This window comes from Apodemus sylvaticus, chromosome 2 (assembly GCF_947179515.1).
Source record: "Apodemus sylvaticus chromosome 2, mApoSyl1.1, whole genome shotgun sequence".
Taxonomy (NCBI): domain Eukaryota; kingdom Metazoa; phylum Chordata; class Mammalia; order Rodentia; family Muridae; genus Apodemus; species Apodemus sylvaticus.
The window spans coordinates 63,332,711-63,355,837 of NC_067473.1; the positions used below are offsets into that span (position 1 = coordinate 63,332,711).

Genomic DNA, 23,127 nt, shown 5'->3' on the forward strand with positions numbered 1-23,127 from the left:
ACCCTGCAGTGTGGAAAATGGATGGCTGTGATAAGGCTGGAGGCAGGGCAATCAGTCAGGGCAGAGATAATGGTGACCTCAGCCAGGGTGGTGGCCCTAAGGATGGAGTGGGCCGGCCTTAGAGATTTCAGACTTGTGATTGATAAGCTCCAAGTAGAGAGAGATGACCCAAAGGTCTGTGGTTTGGATCAGAATGGGCTTTTCAAACTTTTTTTTTTTTTGACTAATAGTAAGAAACTAGCCATGTGCAACAGTAAAAAAAAAAAAAAAGAATTTTGATGTTGACATGGCATAGACACACAAAGACACATTTTGATACGGAGACACAGACACACAAAGATACACACACACACACACACACACACACACACACACACACACACACACACGCACCTAAGGCAAATGAGTTTGACAACAAAATCCAAATCATTTATGAAATATTCAACTTTCTACTCTACTTCTTTCTTTTTCTTCCTCCCTCCCTCCTTCTGTTCCTTCCTTCCTTCCTTCCTTCCTTTCTTCCTTCCTTTCTTCTTTCTCTTTCTTTCTTTCTTTCTTTCTTTCTTTCTTTCTTTCTTTCTTTCTTTCTTTCTTTCTTTCTTTCTTTCTTTCTCTTTCTCTCTCTTTCTCTTCTTTCCCCTCTCTCTCCCTCCCTCCCTTCCTTTCTCTCTGTATCTCCTTTGTTTGGGGTGTTTGCTCTGGTCTCAGCTCTGACAGGGTCTCACTGCAGCCCCGCCCAGCCTCATGCTCACCCTCCATATGCTTCAGCCTCCCGTGTTCTGGGGTCACAGGTGTGGGACCCCATGTTCTGGGGTCACAGGCGTGGGCCATCACACTGGCTCTTTTTCCTATGTGTTGGTTGCCGTTCCCTACACTAATCTACGGGTTCTGTACACTATACACACCTGGCCTCAAAGAACTTGGGTGTGTCTTGGCTAAAGATTTGGGCGTGAGCCTGCCCCAGAGGCTCCTGTGTCTGAACACCTCCAGCCAGCTGTCTATCTGGGGAGGTGGGGAGCCTTTCAGCTTCACTGGAAGAAGCGGGTCTCTGGGGACATGCCTGCCTCCTGAGCTCCTGAAATGTGAACAAGCAGCTGCCACACACTCCCCACCCCCCTGTCAACCACAGAGCCTGCTACAGGCCTCCCCATCACTGAAGAACTATATCCCCTCAAATCATGGGCCCAAACAAATCTCTCCTCTCTAAGCTGCTTCTTGTTGGATATTTGGTCACAGCCACAAGAACAGTAGCTGTACACTCTTAAGACATTAGTCTTCTTGCCATCCTTTGTAATGACCAAAGACTGTTCATCTTATTCTAATACATGTTCAGACATGACACACTACAGTGAAGGTGACCCCTGAAAAAAAGAAAGAAAGAAAGAAAGAAAGAAAGAAAGAAAGAAAGAAAGAAAGAAAGAAAGGAAGGAAGGAAGAAAGAAAGAAAGAAAGAAAATGAGGAGGCTGAAAAGATGGCTCAGCAGTTAGAAGCACTGACTGCTCTTCCGAAGGTCCTGAGTTCAAATCACAGCAACCACATGTTGGCTCACAACCATCTGTAATGGGGATCCGATTCCCTCTTCTGGGGTGTCTGAAGACAGCTACAGTGTACTTACATATGATAAATAAATGAATCAAAAAAAAAAGAAAGAAAGAAAAGAAAATGAAAAACAAATACAAAAACAAAACTATGGATGGCCCCAAAATAAAGCTTCTAGGCAGCCAGGCGGTGGTGGCGCACGCCTGTAATCCCAGCACTCTGGGAGGCAGAGGCAGGAGGATTTCTGCGTTTGAGGCCAGCCTAGTCTACAGAGTGAGTTCCAGGACAGCCAGAGCTACACAGAGAAACCCTGTCTCGAAAAAACCCAAATACAAAAATACAAAAACAAACAAACAAAACAAACAAACAAACAAAAAAACAAATCCAAAAAACCAAAAAAAAGCTTCTAGGCTGGGGACACGACAGGCTAAAAGGGGCCAGGTTGAGAGTCTTAACAACATAGTGTCTGGAGAGTGGGGTATTTTTCCTTAAATATGAGATTAAAAACAGCAGAGACCCACTCCTTAGGTCTTTTTTGTCTCCCCCAGGAGTCACTGCTCAGGTATCATTCTTTGTGTTTCTGTTTTTTATTTTGAGACAGATACTCTTACTGTCCGAGAGCTTGCTTGCCATTTGACTCCGCCGATGGCCACAGATCTGCCTGTCTCTTCAGCCCTGGAGCTAAGGTTACACGTGCATACACCACGTCCAACATTTTTTTAGCATGGGTTCTGCAGGTTGAACTCAAGGCCTCCATGACACACAGCGCGCAGCGAGCACTCTGCCCGCTGAGCTAGCGCCTCAGCCCCCGACTGCTTAGGTCTTAAGGTGGATCAGATCAGTCCTGACCCAATAACCGAGTCTGTTGTAGCAGAACTGTATAACCCCGTGTCTCACTTTGTTTTCCAAGCAAAAAGTCTTACCAGTGTGGCACAGGCTGGGGCTTTGCCACTCTATAAATATCCATAACGTATGATTTCCTCCTTTGACTCTGGAACCTAAATAAACAGATTATGTTCCAAAAATTCCATAAAACCATAATTTAGTGGCCACGGCACTCCTAAAGAATCTCATTCTAAATATAGAGAGAATTCCTTTGCAGAGAAATAGCCCAGCAACTTGGTTCTAATATATAATTAAATCCTCTAGATACTTTGCAGTTATGCTTTACGGCTTATTTTGAGTGTTCATATTTTATCAGAAAATTATAATTTTCCTCTAAATAGGAGTTTGTACAAGGCGTGTGAGTTACGATGGCTGGCTCCGTGCTTCAGCTATAATTAAAGCTGTGAAAGGAAATAGTGGAGCCCCATAGCATAGCACACGTGCTTCTACAGAGAGCCCCATCCTGTAATCCCCCTGCATCCGCAGGGCCCGGCCCACAGGACCAACGGTGAGGGCACCATTTGTAACTGTCCCTGGGATCACTGCTTTTAGGGTAGAAAAGCATGTTCTGGGGGAAGGAGGGGAAGGAGAAGGTGGCTAGGGACTCCTTTGTGTACTTCTTGGCTCTCTTGGCTCACCGCGACACGGCTGATCCTTAGAGACCTCCTGGCCATGTCACCCTATACCACGCCCCCCCCCCCCAGAAGACTCTCTTTCTTATAATCTACAGATACCCACTGCTCTCTGCTTCCCCACTCTGTTGTCAGCCTCATGAAGGCTATGCTGGTTAGTCTTTTGTTGATTTGACACAAGCTAGAATCATCTAGGAAAAGGAACCTCAACTGAGAAAATGATTTGTCTGTAAGCAAGTCTATGGGGCATTTAAAAAAATTATTATTAGAGACTGACGTGGGAGGGCCAAGTCTACTGTGGGTGGTGCCATCTCTAGGCAAGTCACCCTGGGTTGTATAAGAAAGCAAGCAGAGTAAACCATTAGAAGCAGATCAGTAAGCAAGGTTCCTCTGCCTAGGTTCCTGCCTTGATTTCCCTCCACAATGGACAATTGGCCTGTAAGGCAAAATAAACCCTTTTCTCTCCAAGTTGTTTCTGGTTATGGTCTTTGCCATATCAATAGAAAGCAAACCAATACAAGGGCCAAAGCAAAGTCTTTTCTATTCAATACTCTCTAGAACCAGCTCGTGAACATTATCTGAGCTTGTGAGACCTCAGCACAACATCTTACAATGAGGGACTCACAGACAGAAATACAATTTGTCCCAGTTCTGGAAAGGCTGGAAATATGAGTGAAGTCAAGATCGACCATCTGGGACCTATGTCCTTGGCTTAAATGACTGTCTTCTACATCTGTCTGTGCCCTACTCTTAATGAATCCTGTTGGTTCTGTATAGTACCAAACACACTGGAATAAAGGCTTTCTTTATTTTAATTACCTTTTTAAAATCTCTATGGTCAACTATGGGGTTCTAGGGATTAGGATTTCAATATATAATATATTAGGAGATACAATTCAAGCCATAATGCTTGTACTGGACATGTAACAAATCTATGTGATTAAGGAAAAAAAAATGACACTCACAGGACTGCACACCCTCTGTGCCTGCTGAGTTCCTCCAACTCCCATCTGCCCTGTGTCCTATGCACGCTCACAGGCCTCCCTCTGGACACAGGACTTGCAGGTAAATGTAAATGCAGGTCTCACCCTTTGCTTGATAAGTGTAGGTCTCACCCTTCCTCTAAGAGGCTTCTTTGTGCAGCTGACAGAGACCATTACTGAAAGCTACAATTACTCAAAATGCAAAGAACAAGTGACCGTGGGGTGCCCATCCCCAATCAATACATCTCAATACAAACTCCTACACCTCGGGCTCAGAGAACATCTAAGAGGGAACAGAAAGAGCCAGAGGACCAGAACGCTACCGTGTCTTCTACATGACAGGGAAGCTGCACACAGGAACTCTCAACAACACTGTTGCCCAAACAAGGCTTGAAAACTTAATGGCAAGACCTTGGGAGCAGTGTGGGGCGGGGTAGAGCAGAAACTGTAATCAGAATATATTGTATGAAGAAATATATATTTTCAATAAAAGAAAAAAGGATGACAAGGCCTAATAGATGACAACACCAGTTGACAGGCCAACATATATGGGGAGGTCTCACAGCACTGCAGCCCTAGATGAAGAGGAACAGACAATTCATGGCTGCTGAGAGAGGGAGAATCGGTCTTCTCCAAGGACGAGCCCCCAGTAAGTTATCCAATCCCAAAGGCCAGCTCTAAACGCATATGAGCAGTGCTAAATGAACTTGAAAGATTGTACTTATACATGTATAGGTGTGTATATCTATAATTAAAGAATAAGAGGTCATGAATTTGAGAAGGAGTCAGCAAGGGTGGGCATGGGAGAAGAAGGAGGAGTGATATCAATACAGTACTCACATATGAAAATTTCAAAATTAAAGTTAAAAGAAAAACCCAGTGAATACTAGAACAGAGAACCACCAGAGGAGACATGCCCTTTCAAACAGCAATCCTGAGGTACTTCTGAAGGACCCTTGTTCACAAGCCCTTTCTCTCCCCTCCAACATCCTTAGAACATGAATGCATGACTCTTGTCATCTCTGAGTCAAACCCAACCAATCCAGAAACCCAAAATCTCTTGCCACAAAATTCAGACATGACCTTCAACCCTTCAGTTTGGTCATCCTCCGAGGGCCTCACAGGAGCCTCAGGGTACACAGAGGCTACTGAGTTGTTTTGATGATGTCCACACTGTGACAAGGCTAGCAGATCTGTCTATCTGTCCCTGTTGGCCTCAGCTGTGGGTCTTAGATCCTTGTCCATGAATGTCATAATTCTTTCCTCTGTCCTTGCAAGAGAAACCTAGGTTTGGGTTGTTGGTAGACTTTGACAGGAGTGGTTTTTTGTTTTTTGTTTTTGTTTTTAATGTCTTTTAATTGTCATCTGCTGCTGTGACCAAAAGCAGTTTTGGGGGGAAGAGTTTATTTCGCTTGTCCTTCCAGACAGATCACAATAATCACTGAAGGAAGTCAGGGCCAGAACTCAAGCAAGACCTTGAGGCAGAAACCACGGAAGAATGTTGATTGCTGGCTCCTCATAGAGGAGCTTAGCTAGCTTCTTACACAGCCCAGGACCACCGGCCCAGGGTATAGTGCTGCCCACAGTGGGCTGGGCCTCCTCCATCAACTAACACACAAGATAACCTCCACAGACATGCCTACGGCCCGGTCTGGTCTGTTCAATCCCTCCATTGAGACTCCCTCCTCAGACGACTTGACTGACAGAGCTAACTAGGATAGCCGCTGAGGTGGCTTTGGCTCTGAGGGCGCTAACAATCTGCTTGTCGCTTTCCATCAGGCCTCAGGTCTGGAACCCAAGATGGTAACAGACAGTGTCCTGTTGTTACGTGACAGAAGATGGGAGGAAGTCAGAAGTGCCCTGATGTCTGCATTCAGTCCTGAAAAGTTGAATGAGGTAAGAGACAAGAAGCACAGATTCTGTTCCTCAAGGATCCAGCTTCTCCCCCAACGTATGGCACAGAGCTGGACCAGGTGGCACATCACAGTGTCTCTCCTGCTGGGGCGCTCAGCCTAATCATTGTACAGAAAGCAAAGCATCTTCCATTTCTCTGGCATCTCACACACCCAGGCACCATAAATCAGTGGTTCACACGGCACACCTGGCTGTCCCCAGACACTGCTTGAGGCACTTTGAGGCACTTGGGAGAAAATGTAGAACAGCGTTTCTCATACTATCCTGTTATACTGGATCAGCTGAGGAGCCTGTTCAGATGCAAATCCCCACCCAGGAGGCCCTGACCAGGTCTAAGATCTTGAACTTCTAACTACTAACTACCAGTTGGGGAGGATGCTTTCAGGGTGAAGCACTTTGTAGGGCTGGGTCATGAGTGCTGGGGCCTGGGGAGAAGTAATGTTCTCCAAGCAGAACTCTAGGTAGGCAGCCAGACTAACATGCCTTTAAGACAAATTTAGAGCGATGGTCCAGCTCCATGAGACGTCATGACTTCTTGATGACTCTGGGCATTCTCCCTCCTCAGCCCTGTGGTGCTCCCCTTCCCGACCAACTGTGCATTTCAGAGCTGCTTGCATTGCCTCCCTGCCAGTTTCTCCAATCACCTGTGGAAGAAGGAGATAACGGATAGGGCAGGCTGCCCTAGTGTGTCCTCACTACCTTCTTCTGTAGCAGATGTGACCCTGGTGGCTTCTAGACGCTTCCTTGAACCTGACACCTCGAGATCGCTGGCTCTCTTTATGGAACCAGAGGCAGATCACAATATGCTGCCTATAATCCCAGCATTCATGAGACAGAGGCAGGAGAATTACAAATTTGAAGTCTTGTCTCAGTGAGGCCTTGTCTCAAAAGAAGCAAACCAACCAATCAACAAATCACAATTCTTCTTGCTACTCCAAGTCCCAGGGGCTCCATCTATCTAAGGTGCCTGAGAACCTGTGGGCTTCATGAGCCACACCCTGATTCTACCACAGCCAGGATGGGGCGGCCTGTGTGTTTGCTTGGTCCTCTGTCACTGTACCTCAAATCTGCTGCTCTTTCTTTCCCACTTCTCTTAGTGACTCGAAGGGTGCGTTCAGTTCACATATTTATTTTTGTTTGTTGTGTGTCTCACCCTGCTACGTGGATGTTTCAGGATGTTACAGGGTTTTTTGTTCTTGTTGTTGTTTGTTTTGTTTTGTTTTGTTTTTCTTCTTCATATTATGTTCCCTTTTAAACATCCAGCTGCATACACAGAGCATCTGACAGGCACTCAGTAATGATGACTCAATGGGTGACTATAAAACCAAAGAACTAAGAAACTTTTTAGTGGATGCTGTGTGACAAAAAAAAACAAAAACAAAAAAAAACAAAAGCAAAAACAAAAACAAACAAAAAAACAAAACAAAATCAATAAAAGGGAAATCATTTATCAAGGAAAAACAATTAAGGGACTGTGAGACTTGGCTACATGGTTAAGAGTGTACATTGCTCTCACAGACCTAAGTTTGGTCCCCAGCACGCATGTGAGGTGGCTCACAACCACCTATAACTCCACCTCCAAGGAACTGGATGCTTCTGGCCTCCTTGGGTGCCATCCTTGCATGCGCACACCCACCCACAGACACAGACACATAACTGAGAAGGTTAAGAGGACAGAGCAAATATTTATCTTTCTCCTCACAAACTCACAAGCTGCACATGTGAACGTGGAAAAGGCAGGTCCTAAATAGACAAAGGAGAATGTGTCCACGCAGGGATGCTGAGTCCAGACACATAGCAGCGAGGAGATCACCGTGCAGTATCAGTATTGCTAGTCCTCCCTGAACATGTGGCTTCTGAACATTTGCCACCAAACTTCAGAGTTTATCACCTCCCCTCCAACCGCAGCCCAGGGGTTATTCTAAATAAAATAAAGCCTTTGGCTCCTTGGCAGCTCTGGTCTTCCCTACCTACACACCATGTGCCACCCGCCTCCTCCCGTACCTCCCCTCCCCCATGCCTGCTGACTTCCGGGGGCTTTCTTTTTTTGTTTTTTAAAGATTTATTTATTATTTTAAAGATTTATTTATTATTATATGTAAGTACACTGTAGCTGTCTTCAGACACCAGAAGAGGACATCAGATCTCATTATGGATGGTTGTGAGCCACCATGTGGTTACTGGGATTTGAACTTAGGACCTTTGGAAGAGCAGTCAGTGCTCTTAACTGCTGAGCCATCTCTCCAACCCCCTTCCGAAGGCTTTCTTAGACTTTGACCACCCGTCCACTCCATTTATCCAACATAAGGCTGCCTCAGTGCTTAGAATTATTTTCTAAGTACTCTGAATGCGCGCGCGCGAGCATACACACACACACACACACACACCACACACACACACACACACACACACCACACACACACACCACACACACACACACACACACACACACACACGCATGAGTGTTCATGTGCACGCTTGTGTGGCTTTTGTTTGTTTGTTTGTAAAAGCCAGGAGTCAAGTGAGGCCACTGTTTCATTTAAAAATAAATTGCTTTTTTGCTTTAGTCTTCCTGGGGATAACAGGCATAGTCAGAGGCAGAGCGAATGTGACTGACGGACGCCTCTCTACTTCAGGCAGAAGAGACCAGCACATGCATAGTCCACTGATAGACTAGTGATCGGGACTCACAGAACAGGTTACTGAGGATTGCTAAGAATACAACCGAGTTTTTTCATAGAAGAAAAATTTGCCTGGTTAACGTGGCAGATTTCCCACCCATCTTCCAAAAGTGTTTGTGCTTTTAAAAGGGCAGCTGGGAGATTTATTTAAGTCTTGACAGTTTCAGTAGATTCCTCACCAAAGGCTGTGAGTAAGCCTGGAATTGTGCGCAGTTTTATTGTGAATCAGGAAGTAAATGGACTTAATTTCAGGAAATGAAATTGAAATTAAATCCACACTTCTCCAAGGGAAACACATAAATAACGAGATGCCCTCGGTCAGGTTAGTGCTTATTTTATTTTTAAACGTCATAACTCATCAGAAAGGGGAGGCACAGTGGAAACTGTGCATCTGTGTTTTCCTCTGAACTCTTTCAACCTGAAGGGATAACTTTCACAGGCTCTTGTAAGATTGTCGTGAGTCAGCAGGAGAGTGGCAGGTGGCCTTCAGGTACACGCGTGGGGAGGGTGCATGGAGGAGGACCTGACAACTGACTGACGGCTTCTGCTGGGTCTGGATCCTGAATGCCTCCAAAGGGCCTGGGTGGGAAAGGCTGGGTCCCCAGTGTGGCTCTCCTTGGAGTTGACAGGCGCATCGCATCCATGGACTGTGGCATCCCAAACATCTCAGATTCCGTCGCTTGCTTCCTGGCCATGAAATCAGAGGTTTTGCTTTGACACAAACCCCAGCCATAACATGCTGATCATGTACGATCACAGACCGAACTGTCCAAAAATGTGAGGCAAGAGAAACACATCCTTTGTATAAATTGGTTGTCTTCGGTGTTTTGTCGTAGTGGCAGAAATCTGAGTAATACAGCTACCAAGGAGAGGGACTTGAATCATGGAGGATGAAAAAGCCTCCCTGGCTGAATGACTGGATAAAATATTACAAACCACTACATTTATCACACACTTCAACATGCTAGAAAGACGTCCGACTGTCAGTTTAGCTTTGCTTATTCCAGACTCATACTTTTTCAGAGGTAAACACCCAGGGGGCTAATGCCATAGTTTGTTATTGAGTAAATGGCACTGTTGGATAGTGGGATAGTAGGTCTTTGCAGGTCCCACTGTCTACCTCATTTTCTAGTGCCCCAAGGACAACAAGCAAACATCCATCATATTAGCTAACTTTGTATCACTACAATAAAATACCTGGGACAGGTAACCTATCAAGAGAAAAGGTCTAGTTAGCTTGCAATTTAGCAAAGTCAAAGTCTAAAATCAATCATCTCTGCGGGCTTGGCCTCCGGTGAGAACGGCAGATGGTGGTATGCCATTACAGAGTGCCTGTTGGAACAAATGGTCACATCGAGAATCAGAGCAGAGACAAAGACAGGCCAGGGTCCCACGATCCCCTTCAAAGTCATGCTCCCAGTAACTTAGCTATTAAAGGTCCACAGCACTTCCTAATAGCACAATCCTGAAGACTAAACCTCCCCACACCAACCCCTCGTCACACTCAGCAGTCTCTGAGGCAGCGAATGTGTTCTGTCCTCAGAATCTCCTGTCAGTGGGGGACATGTGCTCATTTACCCACATAAACAAGGACTGAGCAGATACAAGAGACCAGAGACCCTGAGGATAGGCTGTCACCTAAGAGGAGTAAGCCACTCACACAGCAGCGCACAGGGGCCTGCTTCCACAACGTGGAGTCAACAAGGAAGGCTGGCATCTTGCACAGCACTGAGGCCTGCAGCTCTCTGCCTAATTTTTCACTTTCATCCAGATGTTTCCTGTCGGGAAGGCAGAGTCAATAATGTATGAGTCGTATAGACAGAGGCATATGTGCTTATTACTCCCCATGGGCCTCTCCAGCCTGGGAGAAGACGTATTACTCAAAAATGGCTACAATTTTTTAAAATTCAAGTTGATACGGCCAGCCTATGAGTGAATGCACGGCTTGGACTGTTTCAGTGAGAAAGCCTGTGCACAATTACAGCCATCGTGGTGGCTGTGGGCTTTGTCTGGCCTTTAAATTCCCAGCACAAACTCTTTAGGCAGTCAGTACCGGGGCTTCTATGGCAGAAGTGAGTTTTCCAATAACGCTGGAGCAAGCAGCTTTCTCTTGGCAGCATCAGCTGCCGGCGGTTTATTTTTAATATTTGCTTTTATTTCTTAATCCCTCCAAACAATAAAAATAAAAGTCATTATAAACCGGGGTAGCGGTGGTTTAATAAATACTTGAGAGTCTAAAAATACATTGTCCCTGTCTGACCAGTTTCCCGTTTTCCAGGGTATCTGAGTATTTATCTAGCAGCACGAGACCATTATCCTGAGACACAGTTGTATCCCACTGACACCTAATCTTCTAATTAAAATCAGAATAATGATGGACTGTTTGAATTCTACTTTTAAGTGTTCATTTTCCATTTGCATTTAAAAGAAAACACACTCCTCATCATCGATACCCCATCCTGTGTTGTAATTTGTCTTTTCTTTTGCTGGAATCATAATGTCACTCCCAACTTGCCGCCGGTTAAACGGAGAAGAGCATCAAAATGTGCTTTACAGCTTGGCTGTTGCCTGGCAACCGTGGCAGCCGCCTTCTCACTGGAGTAAGTTCTAATTGGCCACAGCTCTTGACAGGAGTCTCTGACTTACTGGAAATGACACTTGATTATTCATCTAGGTGGCTGGAGCTGATGTGTATCAGCAGGGAATTTTGCATAAAAATGACTCATGGATGTTTTTAATATTTCTTGGTGGCTTTCAGCAATGGCATAGTGGCTGAAGTAATAAGTTTCATTAGCTGGAATTAATTTTTCATTAGTTAGTCAACAGTTAGAGTACATTTCAAGGTATTCATTTTTAAAGCCCTCCTTCAGTAGCTCATGTATTCAGACATTCCCTCCCTAAATTAAATTCTTAAATATGGCTGCCCTCAGGCCAACTGTGATAGTCAGTGCTGAGTTACATTAGCAAATACCATTGATAATCACCATACCGTCCCCCCAAAAAGATATGTTAGCTTAGTGTTTTGGGCATCCCAGTCCTTGACTGATGGACATACTGCTTTTAAATCTCTTCGGAGTAAAAGGGGCAGCAGTGCATCATGGAGGGAGCACAGTCAGAGTACAACCTCTCCACCGGAAGCCAGGAAGTGAAAGAGAAGAAAGGGACAAGGCAGAAGCCATGGGATTCCCTTCAAAGGCACACTCCCAACAGCCGGCAGAGTTCCCTCCAGGCCCCAGCTCTTAAAGTTCCACCAGTTCCAAGAGCAGGGCCTAACCTTTAAGACAAGGACCTCTGGAGAACAGTCCAGATTCAAACTATGGCACCAAAGAGAAGAAATGTTACTTTCTTACATTTGTTGATTTCTGTCTTTGTGAACAACAAGACGCATAAACTATTGTATAATGACCAAATGATGGAGGACAGCGACAGCTCTTGGGGGATGTTAGGTTTGGGCAGGGAAAGGTAGGTATCCAGGCACCCATACAGAGCGGTACAGGGCCTGCTTGGAGACTAGGGGAGCTCACTCAGGCTGAAACAGAGTGTGTAAGAAAGGAAGCAGGGGGAAGGATGGCAGAAGTGGGTTGAGGCTCAGAAAGGCAGCTGCCCTGTGTCAGGGGCGGCCAACTGTTAAATGCTCGGAAGTGGAAGAGTGACTTGCTCAGAACTCTCTGGAGGGAGAGAGCACTCCATTTTGCTGTTTAGCCTTTAAAGGGCCAGATGTCTCCAGATACGTGAGGCAAATCCTTTTGGAGCAGGTGAGAATTGCAAATGTACCTTTGGAGTTTCCTGTACAGCTGAAGGGTATGGGCAGGTTCCCAGGGTGTGGTTTGGGGGTCGGGTCCAAGTCTCTGATTCTTTTCTTAGTCTTTCTTCATACACTAGTAAACAACACACTTAGCGCTACACCACAGCACGTGGGGCTTGTATAATTTAAGCAACATCACGTAATTTAAGAGACCCTTCCTTTCCCGTTCTCTGAATGGGAAACACTTTTCCTCCAACACTCAGTAAGACACTGTTCTCCAAACTTCCAGACATCCAATGGCTTTTAAATGCTGAGTTGTTTAGGTTTTTTTCCTCCTTGAGTTCCTGTACGACTGTAACCTGAGAGTGGATATACTGAGGGGCAGAGGTACTCTGGAACCTGATTTGAGTAGGAAAGCAACAGCATTCAGATGGTTTGACATTCTTAGTTCTAACTTGCATGAAATTATTTGAACACAAAAATAACCAGGTTCCAGCTGGGTGGTGGCGGCGCATGCCTGTAATCCCAGCACTCTGGGAGGTAGAGGCAGGTGAATTTCTGAGTTCGAGGCCAGCCTGGTCTACAGAGTGAGTTCCAGGACAGCCAGGGCTATACAGAGAAACCCTGTCTCGAAAAATCCAAATGCAAAAAACCAAAAAAACAAAATAAAACAAAACAAAAAACCCCAGGTTCCATCATCATGGAATCATGGAATTCTAAAGACGATGTGTCAAAGAGATGAAAATACTTTCTTTTTAATAGATGGGATATGTCACTTCAAGTAAACGGGGCTATTGCTATGACCCCCTACCAACCCAAACTTAGAAGATGGCTGCCTTCTCCCCATGATCCCAAGCAAATTCTGAACATAATATTTAGTACTGTGTTAGCTATGTTTTTGCATTGCTGGGCCAAACCACCACATGACAGCAACTTCAGAAGGGAAAGCTTTCTCCTAGAACACAGTATAAGAAGGGACACAGTCCACCAGGGCATGGAAGGCACAGAGGCTGGAACAAGAGATGGCTGGATACACTGCATGTAGAATTAATAAACAAAGAGTGGAGAGGAAGTGAGGTCAGTTCAGCCTCCAGCCCCAACCCCGATGATCTACCTCCTCCAGAAGATCCTAAAAGCAGCACCACCATCTGTAGACCAAGTGTTTAAATTATATATGTAGTTTACATATAATTATATATATATATATAATACATAGAAGTCAGTTGGGCATGGAGATACATACTTTTAATCCCAGTTTTTGGAGACAGAGGCAGACAAATCTCTGTGAATTTGAGGGAGTCTTGGTCTACATAGAGTATCCTAGGAAACTCAAGACTATAGAGTGAGAATTTGTCTTACCCTCCTACCTCCACAAAACCAAAACAACCAAACAAAAGAACACATATAAGCCTCTGGGGAGATTTTTACACTTAAGCAACAATAAATGGCTTCCTTGGGCTCCTAGAATGTTATGGAATGGGACATCATTACAATTAGAACATGGCCTGGGGTGAGGGACTTTCTATAGGTGCACTATAAACCAACCAACCAAAGTCAGAAAGATCCAGATACCATGGCCGAAGGAAGAAGTAGACTCAGCGCAAATCTCTGGCGTTTTGCACAGAGCCAAATTTCAAGCCTACCCTGAGCTCATGCTAAGACAAAAAGAGCATCTCTGTCTATTGATGGGTCCTAAAGGCCTTTAACATAGTAGGTTATCACTTAGTCCAGTGGTTTTCAACATGTGGGTCATGACCCCTTTGAGAGACAAATGACCCTTTCACAGAGGTCATCTAAGACCATGGAAAACACAGATATTTACATTACAACTCATAACAGTAAAATTACAGTTATGAAGTGGCAAAGAAAAGAACTTTATAGTTGGGGATCACGACATGAGGAACTGTAGTGGGGGGGGGGCGGTCACAGCATTAGGAAGGTTGAGAACCACTGACTTAGATACTTCTAGAGAGTCAACTGAGTAAGGATTCAACAGGTACACCTCCCCCCCAAATTTTTTTAGTAAAAAGTAAATAAACCTTCAATAGAGGATGGCAACATACAAAAGTAACCATAAAAGGGGATCTTGGAAACCTGTTACCTGATACTTTGGAAGGACTTTTTACCAAGCCTTGCAGCTTGAAACAAACCTTTGTTTCTGTATTTCAAGTACCCACATGGCTTATCTGGGATCCTCTGCTCAGGGCCTCTTGGTACAATGATCAAGTTCCTTGTCTGGTCTGTGGTCTTATCTGAAGGATTGACTAGGGAACACTTGCTTCAAAGATGACTAGCATAGGTATCTGCAGAATTCTGTTTCGTGTGGGCTCTGAGAAACAGCTAAGAAGCTTGTACTATGTCCTTCAGTCAACGAGGATGCTCAGAGTGCTTCAGCAAAATGAATATACAAAACATAGTAATTTTAGAAGATCAGTGTCATGCCTGGGTCTTGAGGTGGATTGGGAAGTAGGCTCTGGGGTTGGTTGGTTTATAGTGCACCTACAGGTCAGCTTCGGACCAATATGTCAAAGGTGTTTACCCTATGGCCTTCATCCTCAAGAGGCAGAAGGACAGCGACATTCCAATGACTCTTCCAGTGACAAAGTCTGAACCAGAGTGAGGAGGGAAGGTGAAGGGACTCAAGCAGCATTAACACAATGAGACCAACCATGGGGACCAATGCGGAACTGTCTGTGAGGAAGAAGAGAGGCATAGAGAAAGATTCCTAACCAGCATAGGGATGGAATCTCCACAGGACAGGTGTCATGTTAGGACCACTTCTGACTACTGCCAGGTGCTTTGCATATTTCGTTTCTAATTACAGTTACAGCACTTCAAAGCTGGCACTATTATTCCCATTCTGCTGGTGACAATATAAAGTCTCTGCGTTTAGGCCACTGAAAGGAATTACAAAGTTCCAGGGAAGAGAGCCATACTTATTGGCAATGACTTTGAATGTTTGCTCTTGGAGCCAGTGTTCATTACCCATGTCAAATCCTTCCCCCTCAAATAAAAATGCCAAAGGTGGGATTTCAAAGAGCATCAACAGGTGTTGAGGAGTGCTTCTTTGAGAAGGGGATGCCTGACCTGCTCTTGGTCCTCTCCCTGTAAGGTCCTCCTCTGTCTGCTCCTATGAGTTAGACTCATCCACTTGTCTTCTGTCCACGCTATTATTCTGAGACAGTTGGTCAAATCCTTTGAAAAACATTGGGCACTGACTGAATTTATATAATAAAGTCCAGGCTAAGCAAGAACTTTCTTCCTTGGGGAATTTTCTTCCCAAATTGAGGACTTTATTTTCAGCAACTACGGTTACCAAATAATCGCTCAGTCCCACTTTCAGACTGTCTTCTGTCTCTAGGGACAGCACAGGCTTGGCTGCCGGACTGACATTCTGGCCTTGGCCAACTCAGACTGTAGTAGCAAATCACTATAGACTGGTTTAAATCGTAGAGAACTATTTTCTCTCAGTTATGGAGACTGAAATTGAACAACGGGGTCCTTCCTGGCAACTGTGACTTTTGGTGGCTCCTTTTATGAGGTTTGCAGGTGACCACCTATCATGCTATGTGCTCACAGAACCCCCCTTTTGAGACAGTGTCTCACTGTGTAGCTCAGGCTGGCCTTAAACTTACTATGTGCCCTAGGTTAGCCTAGAAGTCATAATTCTCCTACCTCAGCCTTCTGGATGCTGTAATTATGGGTACACACCATCATTTCCTGAATCAATCTTAAGATTTCATTTAATGTTAATGGTTTCCTGAGAGGCCACATCTCCAATCCAGCTACACTGGGAATTTGATCAACAGCATATGAATTTTAAGAAGACACAAACATTCAGTCCACAACAACCCCCAGATGAAATCCATTTTTAAAAACCAAATGGTATCAATATTTTATGTGATTAAAAGTACAACATATGTGCAACTTGAAAATGTTGGGTAAAACAAAAATAAAAACCACCCATTGTCCTACAGAGATGGAACACAGCGAAATGAGAGGCAGGCTTGGGATCTGGAGAGCACTGGGTTTCCTCTGGCTTATGTCCGTATGTCACCTGCTGGTCTGACAAGGCAGGGAGGGAGCTGCAGGGCCACAAGCCCAACCCACAGAGCCCTGGTTTTGTGTATTCAGCTCACAGAGAGTAGACATTCTATAACAGTGGAACACAATGCGGGGGTGGGGGGATGACGGAGGAATGATCAACTGGCCAGCCTATGGACCATGCTCCACTGTCTTGTAATATTTTCTCTGCATTACTTCTTAACATTTTCATCATGCATGCCCCATCTCATATCACATTAATCCAGATAAAAACGCCATTATCCATTCAGTGTGACAGACAGCAGGCATCACAACCGCATCAGCCAGCAACAAAGCACTTTAGCCAAGTGCACTTGGGAGAAGGGATGGTAGGGGGCTGGCCCTCTACATCACCCAGGTCTGCGCTTAGGTTCAACGTAAGGAGCTCTCCTCATACTTAGGCCATTGCCTTCAGCTTCTGATAAGTTTGTATAAGTTGAATTTTATACTGCACCTCTCTTATTAGTGTAAGGTAATTATTGATGCGTGAGGCGACCCTCGTTGCAACAAGCTTTTGTCGTTATTTTTTTTAATATTTCTCAGAAATTTATTGAAAAATCCTGTTTTGGTTTAGTTTAGTTTGGTTCAAGACATGGTTTCTCTATGTAGCACAGGCTTTCCTGGAACTCACTCTGTAGACCAGGCTGCCCTGGACCTCAAACATCTGTCTGCCTCTGCCTCGCAAGTGCTAGGATTCCAGATGTGCTCCACCACCTCACGGTCCAATTTACAGGATTTTATTAAAATAAGATTCACTTGAAAAACTAAGTTTATTAGGATAATTGAATGAATGGCTTGCCAGGTAAGAGTGCTTGTTACCAAGGTGACGACCTTAGTTTCTTCTCTGGGAACCACAAGACAGGAGAAGCCCAATTCCTGCAGGATGTCTCTGACTCCCACGTGTGCACTGTGCGTGCACACTCACACATACATGCTAAGTGGTAAATGATTGTAATCAGATAAGAATGGCAGCCAGAGGAGCTGGCTAGAGAGACATGCTTAGAAAGCTCGGAGCCCTCCAAGTATTGAGGAAGTCAGATTTCTCAGGAATGATGCCTGGGAGACAGTTTAAGGGACCTGCCCACATGTATTCTTATACTGATGGATTATTCGGTGGACAGTTTGTGAGAATTTAAAAAAGAATGCCTCAGTCATAAAGAACTGATACAGAGTCCCTGAAAACAAGTCAGGCTCACTCTATCCATTTCCTTCCTAGATGGACCTAAGGGCAGACAGCTGGGGTCAATAACGCTCCTGCTTTAGCCAATCACTGGCAAGGTTGTCCGCCAGACTGAGTATTTACTTAGGTTTATCCCGACTGGCCAAAGGACCTTGAAAAATTCTGCAGATACCTGAAGGAGGAGGGTGCAGAGGAGGGTCACAGGTGTGTGCTTGAACCAGGCTGCATAGTCATGAGGTGACTGGAAACTTAGACGGCATGCCACTGTAGTTTAAATGGAACAAGGCTACTTGTCCACTTTGAGTTAAAGAAACGCCCCTGTGCCTCTCAGACCAGTTCCTTCCTACAAGGCTCCCACGCCACTGCAGGTAATGAGAAGCTGGTGCCACACGTGTGCCCCCCCCCATAGGGCATGTGGGGCTGGCTGACAGGCAGCTGTGACAGGGAAGGGAGAGTCTCCAGCATCTCCACAGCTGTCCAGACTGCCCCACTGTTCAGGAAAGTTTGGGGGTTGTTCTTCCCAGGACAACTTCTTATGGAAATAAAAGGACTAGAAATGCAAAGCCTGGAGCTGGACAGACAGACGGACCAATGGTCTAAGTACTGGCTGCTCTTCCAGAGGACCTGCATTTGGTTCCCAGCACCGACGTGGCAGCTCACAACATAATTCCAGTCCCAGGGGAATCTGTCGCCCTCTTCTGGCTTCCTCGGGCACTGCATGCCCATGGTGCATAGACATATCTAGGCAAAACACCCATACAGATCATTTGTTTTTAATACCAGGGAAATAAATGTTTAAAAAGAAACACAAAACCTCTCTAACAAATGGAGCCTCAAGGGCTAAAGAATTAGTTGCATGCAGCAATAATTTATCGGAAAAGACCTGTGGCTTTCATTGCCCTGAACTTTGACATTTGTTTGTGGTATGTGTCTTGTGCAAAAATCAATATACATCTGACCTTGCTACTGGCTTACAGGGTTCAGGTCACAGAATGTGATTAATTTGCTATTTACTAGATAGTGCCTGAAACAGGACTGTGTTCTACTTATGGGTTGCTATTTGAGAGGAACAATAAGATCAGAGAAAGGTCGGGGCCTTAGGGGCGTTGCAGGTGTGACTGCTGTGTCACAGGTGAGTCATAGGTGACAAAGAGGAGAGAGGCTATGTCTATGCTCAATGTTCTGGCCTATAAACATCTGAATGATTAGTAGCCTAACATCCCTTGAAAAAAGTGATCTGGAGACAACTACCGTAGTCTGACGCCATGCTAATGGGTTCCCTAGACAGGGAGCAAGCCAGAGACTACGAGAACCCTGTCTGGGACCGCAGGCCGTGAGTCTGAGACAGACAGCCCTTGCAAGGGGCCACTCAGGCAGGCCAGGTCAGGAGATAGCTAGAGTTGACCACCAGGCCAGAGCCATGGGGTCCAGACAGTAAACTAGGCTAAGATGACTACCAGTCTGGAAGACCTTGGGGGGGGGGCAGACCATGCCAAGATGACCCCTCCCCAAAGTTATAATGTACAAGCAGGGCATGGCACTCCTGAGACCACTCCTGAGACGACCCCAGACACTCAGAGACTCTGGGTGCCACTAAGATGAGCAAGTAAGTGGTGGAGAAATGGAAAAGAAAGAGAAACAGAAGGATGTGGGCGCAATGAAGAGAGGCAGAACTGGAGACTCGAGGGTAGTGAGGAACAGCCTGATGTGAGTAGCCACGGACACCACCCAGTGACACCACCTGAGGCCATGGTGAGGCCCTGGCCTATGGTGCCACTGGGGGCCGCATCTGGGTTTGTAGCTCTGTAGTAGCAAGGGTCTGTTATCACCAAAGGCTGAGTGGATGTTCCTAGTCTGGGCCGCTGCTGGCGATATGTTTATATCTAAGGGCTGTGCAGAACTGGCCATATCCCTCACCTGGGCATTGTGGAGCAGTGGACTCTGGGGGCATGAGAACCAGAGCGCTGAGCCTGACCCTAGCTGACGGCAGTACTTGGGAGAGCAGACCACACACATTTCGGGAGTTGTTGGCGAGCTGGCCTAGAGGATACAAATATGGGAGAGCTGTCCCTATTGCTCATCTCCCTTATGGTGGCATGGACAAGGGAAAGATACCTTCTCCCTCCTCACCACCAGTGGCCAGCAGGAGATCTGGCCCTGGGGTCATGAGAGCAGGAGACCCAGGCCCGCTCCTTGTCTGCTGTGTGGTGAGATGCTCCCATCTCATGCCTCGTCACCTATGGCCTGCAGGAGAGCTGGCCCAGAGGTCATCAGAGTGAGAGAGCTGTCCCTGCCCCTCACCTGTTGGAAGGCTTGGGAGAGCAGGCTGTGCACCTCACCTGGGCAACACAGTAGACCTGGATGTGGAGGTGCCAGTGAGCCAGCCCTGGGACGAGAGTGCAGGAGAGCCAGACTTGCCCCTTGTCTGCTGGGCAGTGGTGCAGATGAGGCAGAGACATCTTCCTCTCCTCCCTTATCGCTCTCCGTCTCTGGCAGTCAGGAGAGCAGGCCCTGGGATCATGAGAATGGGAGGACTGGCCATTTCACCAGCTGCAACACTGGGGGAGTGGGTGCACCGTAACCAGGCAGCCGGGTAGAGCTGGCCCTGGCTGTGGGCGTTACTGGTGAGCTGGCCCAGAGGGTGTGAGAGCAAGAGAGCTGTCGGGCTGACCAGCTCGGATACCTCTCAGGCCCAGACCCAGGGCTTTGTATTGGCCCAACCCAACATCTACCCCATTGCTCCATGGCTGGAGCGCATGATGGGGAGGGGTCAGTCCTACAGATCCAAAACTATGGGATCTTCATGACACGGGGCAGCAACAGGATATCCCAGGGGCGTCCCAGTGAGGCTCCAGTACTGACAGAAGCCAGAGGCCTTGGACCAGACCAAACACAGTGAACATTGCAATGGACATTTGCAAGCAAAGAAGTATGGACAAAGGGGTGTACTGTGGGACCGACACCCTGCGACACTAGAGCTTCCGCAATGAGATTTTTTTTTTCCTCTGTTGAAGGGGAAGTTGCAAGGGTGGGTGGTAGGTACAGGAAGTGGGGAGGAGTGGCATTGGGGTGCATGATGTGAAATAAATAAATAAAAATAAGTCTTTTTATAAAAACTTTTTCAAAAAAAAGAATAGAGAAAGATGTACAAACTATGAAACCAGAGAGGTTTTTGTAGCACATTTTATTCAGCTTTTCATCATTATAAGCTTATCATTATCAAGTATTATTATCATTTTACGTGTTACCATCCAGCTTGGAAAGAGGCGGGTTGCTAAGCCATGCTCACAGGTTCAGAGGTCTCAGTGCGTGCTTGGTTGGACCCAGTGTTTTAGGTCTGTTGAGGCCCATGGAGGAAGCACACAGCAAAGTCAAACCACACGCCTCCAGGCCAGAAGTGAAGGAGAGAATGACTAAAAGCCGGGGGCCCACGTCTACTGAAAGACACACCCCTCATAGCCGAGACATCCGGTAGGACCAGCCTCCTAAGGGCTTACCACCTCTCAGTGTGCCATCCTGAGGGGGCAGACACCTAAGATCCAAACTGTAATGGAGGGAGCTGGGTTTGCCTCCGCCCAATAACATATCTCTGGCAACTAGATTAACATTTTGTAATTTTTCTATTGTCTCAAGACTTGAGCAAAAAGTAGATACTGCACGCTCATTGAAATTCATCTGTTCATTCATCCCTCCATCCAACAAGTAAGTACATATATATGCCAGGTTCTGCTGCACATTCTAGAGATTAAAAAACAAATGGACAAACGGATGAAACCTCCCCCGACCTCAGACTATTCTAGCATCAAAATAATGAAAACCAGATGCTAGAGGGATGGGCCAGCGGCTAAGAGAGCATATTGCTCTCGTAGAGAACCCAAGTTCAGCTGCCAGTGTTTGTGTTGTGTGGCTTACAACTATCTATAACACAAGCTTCGGGGTTCCCCGAGGCCTCTTCTAGTGGGTACCCAGAATGCTCCCTGCCATGAATGAGCGCACGCATAATCTTAAAAGTAAAATGGCGGGGAGGGGTCAGAGGTTAAGAACACTTGTCACTCTTGCGGTGGACCTAGGTGCAGTTTCAGCGCCCACATGGTGGCTCACAACCTCCTGTAACGACAGGTCCAAGGGATCTGCTGTGTTTCTCTGACATCTACATGACCAGGCAGGCATGTGGTGCCTACGCGTGAAGGCGAAACACTCATATACATAAAATAAAATAAAAATCTGAAACATTTTTAATTTAAATATGATTTTAAAGTTTCTTTAAAGTAATAATAATAATGAAACACCGGGCACCATTTCAAAGTATTTCCATGAATGCTCAGAAGAACCTACAGCAGCATTCTGCCTCGGGCGTGATACTATTCTAGAATGTGTACTCGTTTGAATGATCCCCCTTGACAGTTCCAGTTTGGCCCTTCAAATATATAGCAGAGAATAAAAGTCCTTAAAGAGCGCTACCCACCCGAGAGCTCCCATTGGCAGTCAAAGGGATGGGCAGCCACACCTGCCGTCTAAATGTGTTGGAACCTCATAGGCGTGCACAGCGCTGCTCCCTAGCCCTTTCTCTTGGCATTAGAAATTTTCCACAATGAAATATCTTAATATTAAGGAGCCAACAATTCCTCGTGCAGAGTTACCCTGTCTTGGAAGGCATAAGCAGCTGAAACACGGATGGAAACCCCTCTCTCAGAAATACCATTAAGATAACTTCTGCCTTAATTAAGAAGTTGGAACAGATGACCCTCAGTTCCTCCGGATACTAGATTCTATGTTCTGGTGGGAGATCGGAAAACTTAATTGGAACAAGCATGCATGGACTTGGGTTAGTTCCAGGGCCAGGACATATGGAGTGTGGTCTAGTTGCTTGCTAATGCTAACAACATGTCAGGAAGCTGAGCGCTGATTCGAAGTTTTGTCTAAACACTTAATAATGGCTTTCGTAATTATTTCACCAGATCTACATTTGATCCTTTCTTCTTTGGTGAGTCTACCACAGAAAGCTCATTTAAGCTTAAAATAGGTATTTATGGACACTGTGTTTTATAGATATTATGAATACTTCCTTCATCTTAGCCTCGTCCAAAGCACCTTTGAAATCCAGTCTGTTTCCATAGAAAGCACTGTGTAAAACCTTGTCCATCGCTGCCAGCCAATTTAGGCAAGGTGCCCTAATTACACCTCTGCTATCTATTATCAGATGACACCTCTCATCAGCCAAGCCTGTGGAGTTCTTGTGGCTCACTTAAAACGCTACGCAGCATCCAGGGACGCATTCGACATCCAGAGGTAAGGCGGCCCCATTACAGGCGAGAAGTCACAGTTCTGAGGGGATGATTCTTGTGACAGTACATAACGGCTGGACAGTTATCTTGGGAGTAGCAAACTGGAAACGCCAGACGGTCATAACCATGTGGACTGACTGACTAATGAGAAGAAACCCCACTTAAACCATGAAACAAAGTATCCTGAGCCAGGGGTGCC

At 45.9% G+C, this 23,127-nt stretch overlaps 1 protein-coding gene and 1 non-coding gene across 3 annotated transcripts in view; both read left to right on the top strand.

The window, feature by feature from the left end:
• Positions 1-23,127, top strand: part of Tbxas1 (thromboxane A synthase 1) — a 171,305-nt gene that overhangs the window by 81,029 nt on the left and 67,149 nt on the right. For both annotated transcript variants that reach the window (XM_052173489.1, XM_052173491.1), the window contains exons 5-6: positions 5,820-5,936; positions 22,844-22,932. In XM_052173489.1, the coding sequence (XP_052029449.1) occupies positions 5,820-5,936; positions 22,844-22,932 (206 nt within the window). The remainder of the gene's footprint in view (positions 1-5,819; positions 5,937-22,843; positions 22,933-23,127) is intronic.
• LOC127679548 (small nucleolar RNA SNORA17) lies at positions 18,734-18,864 on the top strand. The gene has a single exon (XR_007976847.1). It is a non-coding gene; the product is annotated as a small nucleolar RNA SNORA17 (small nucleolar RNA).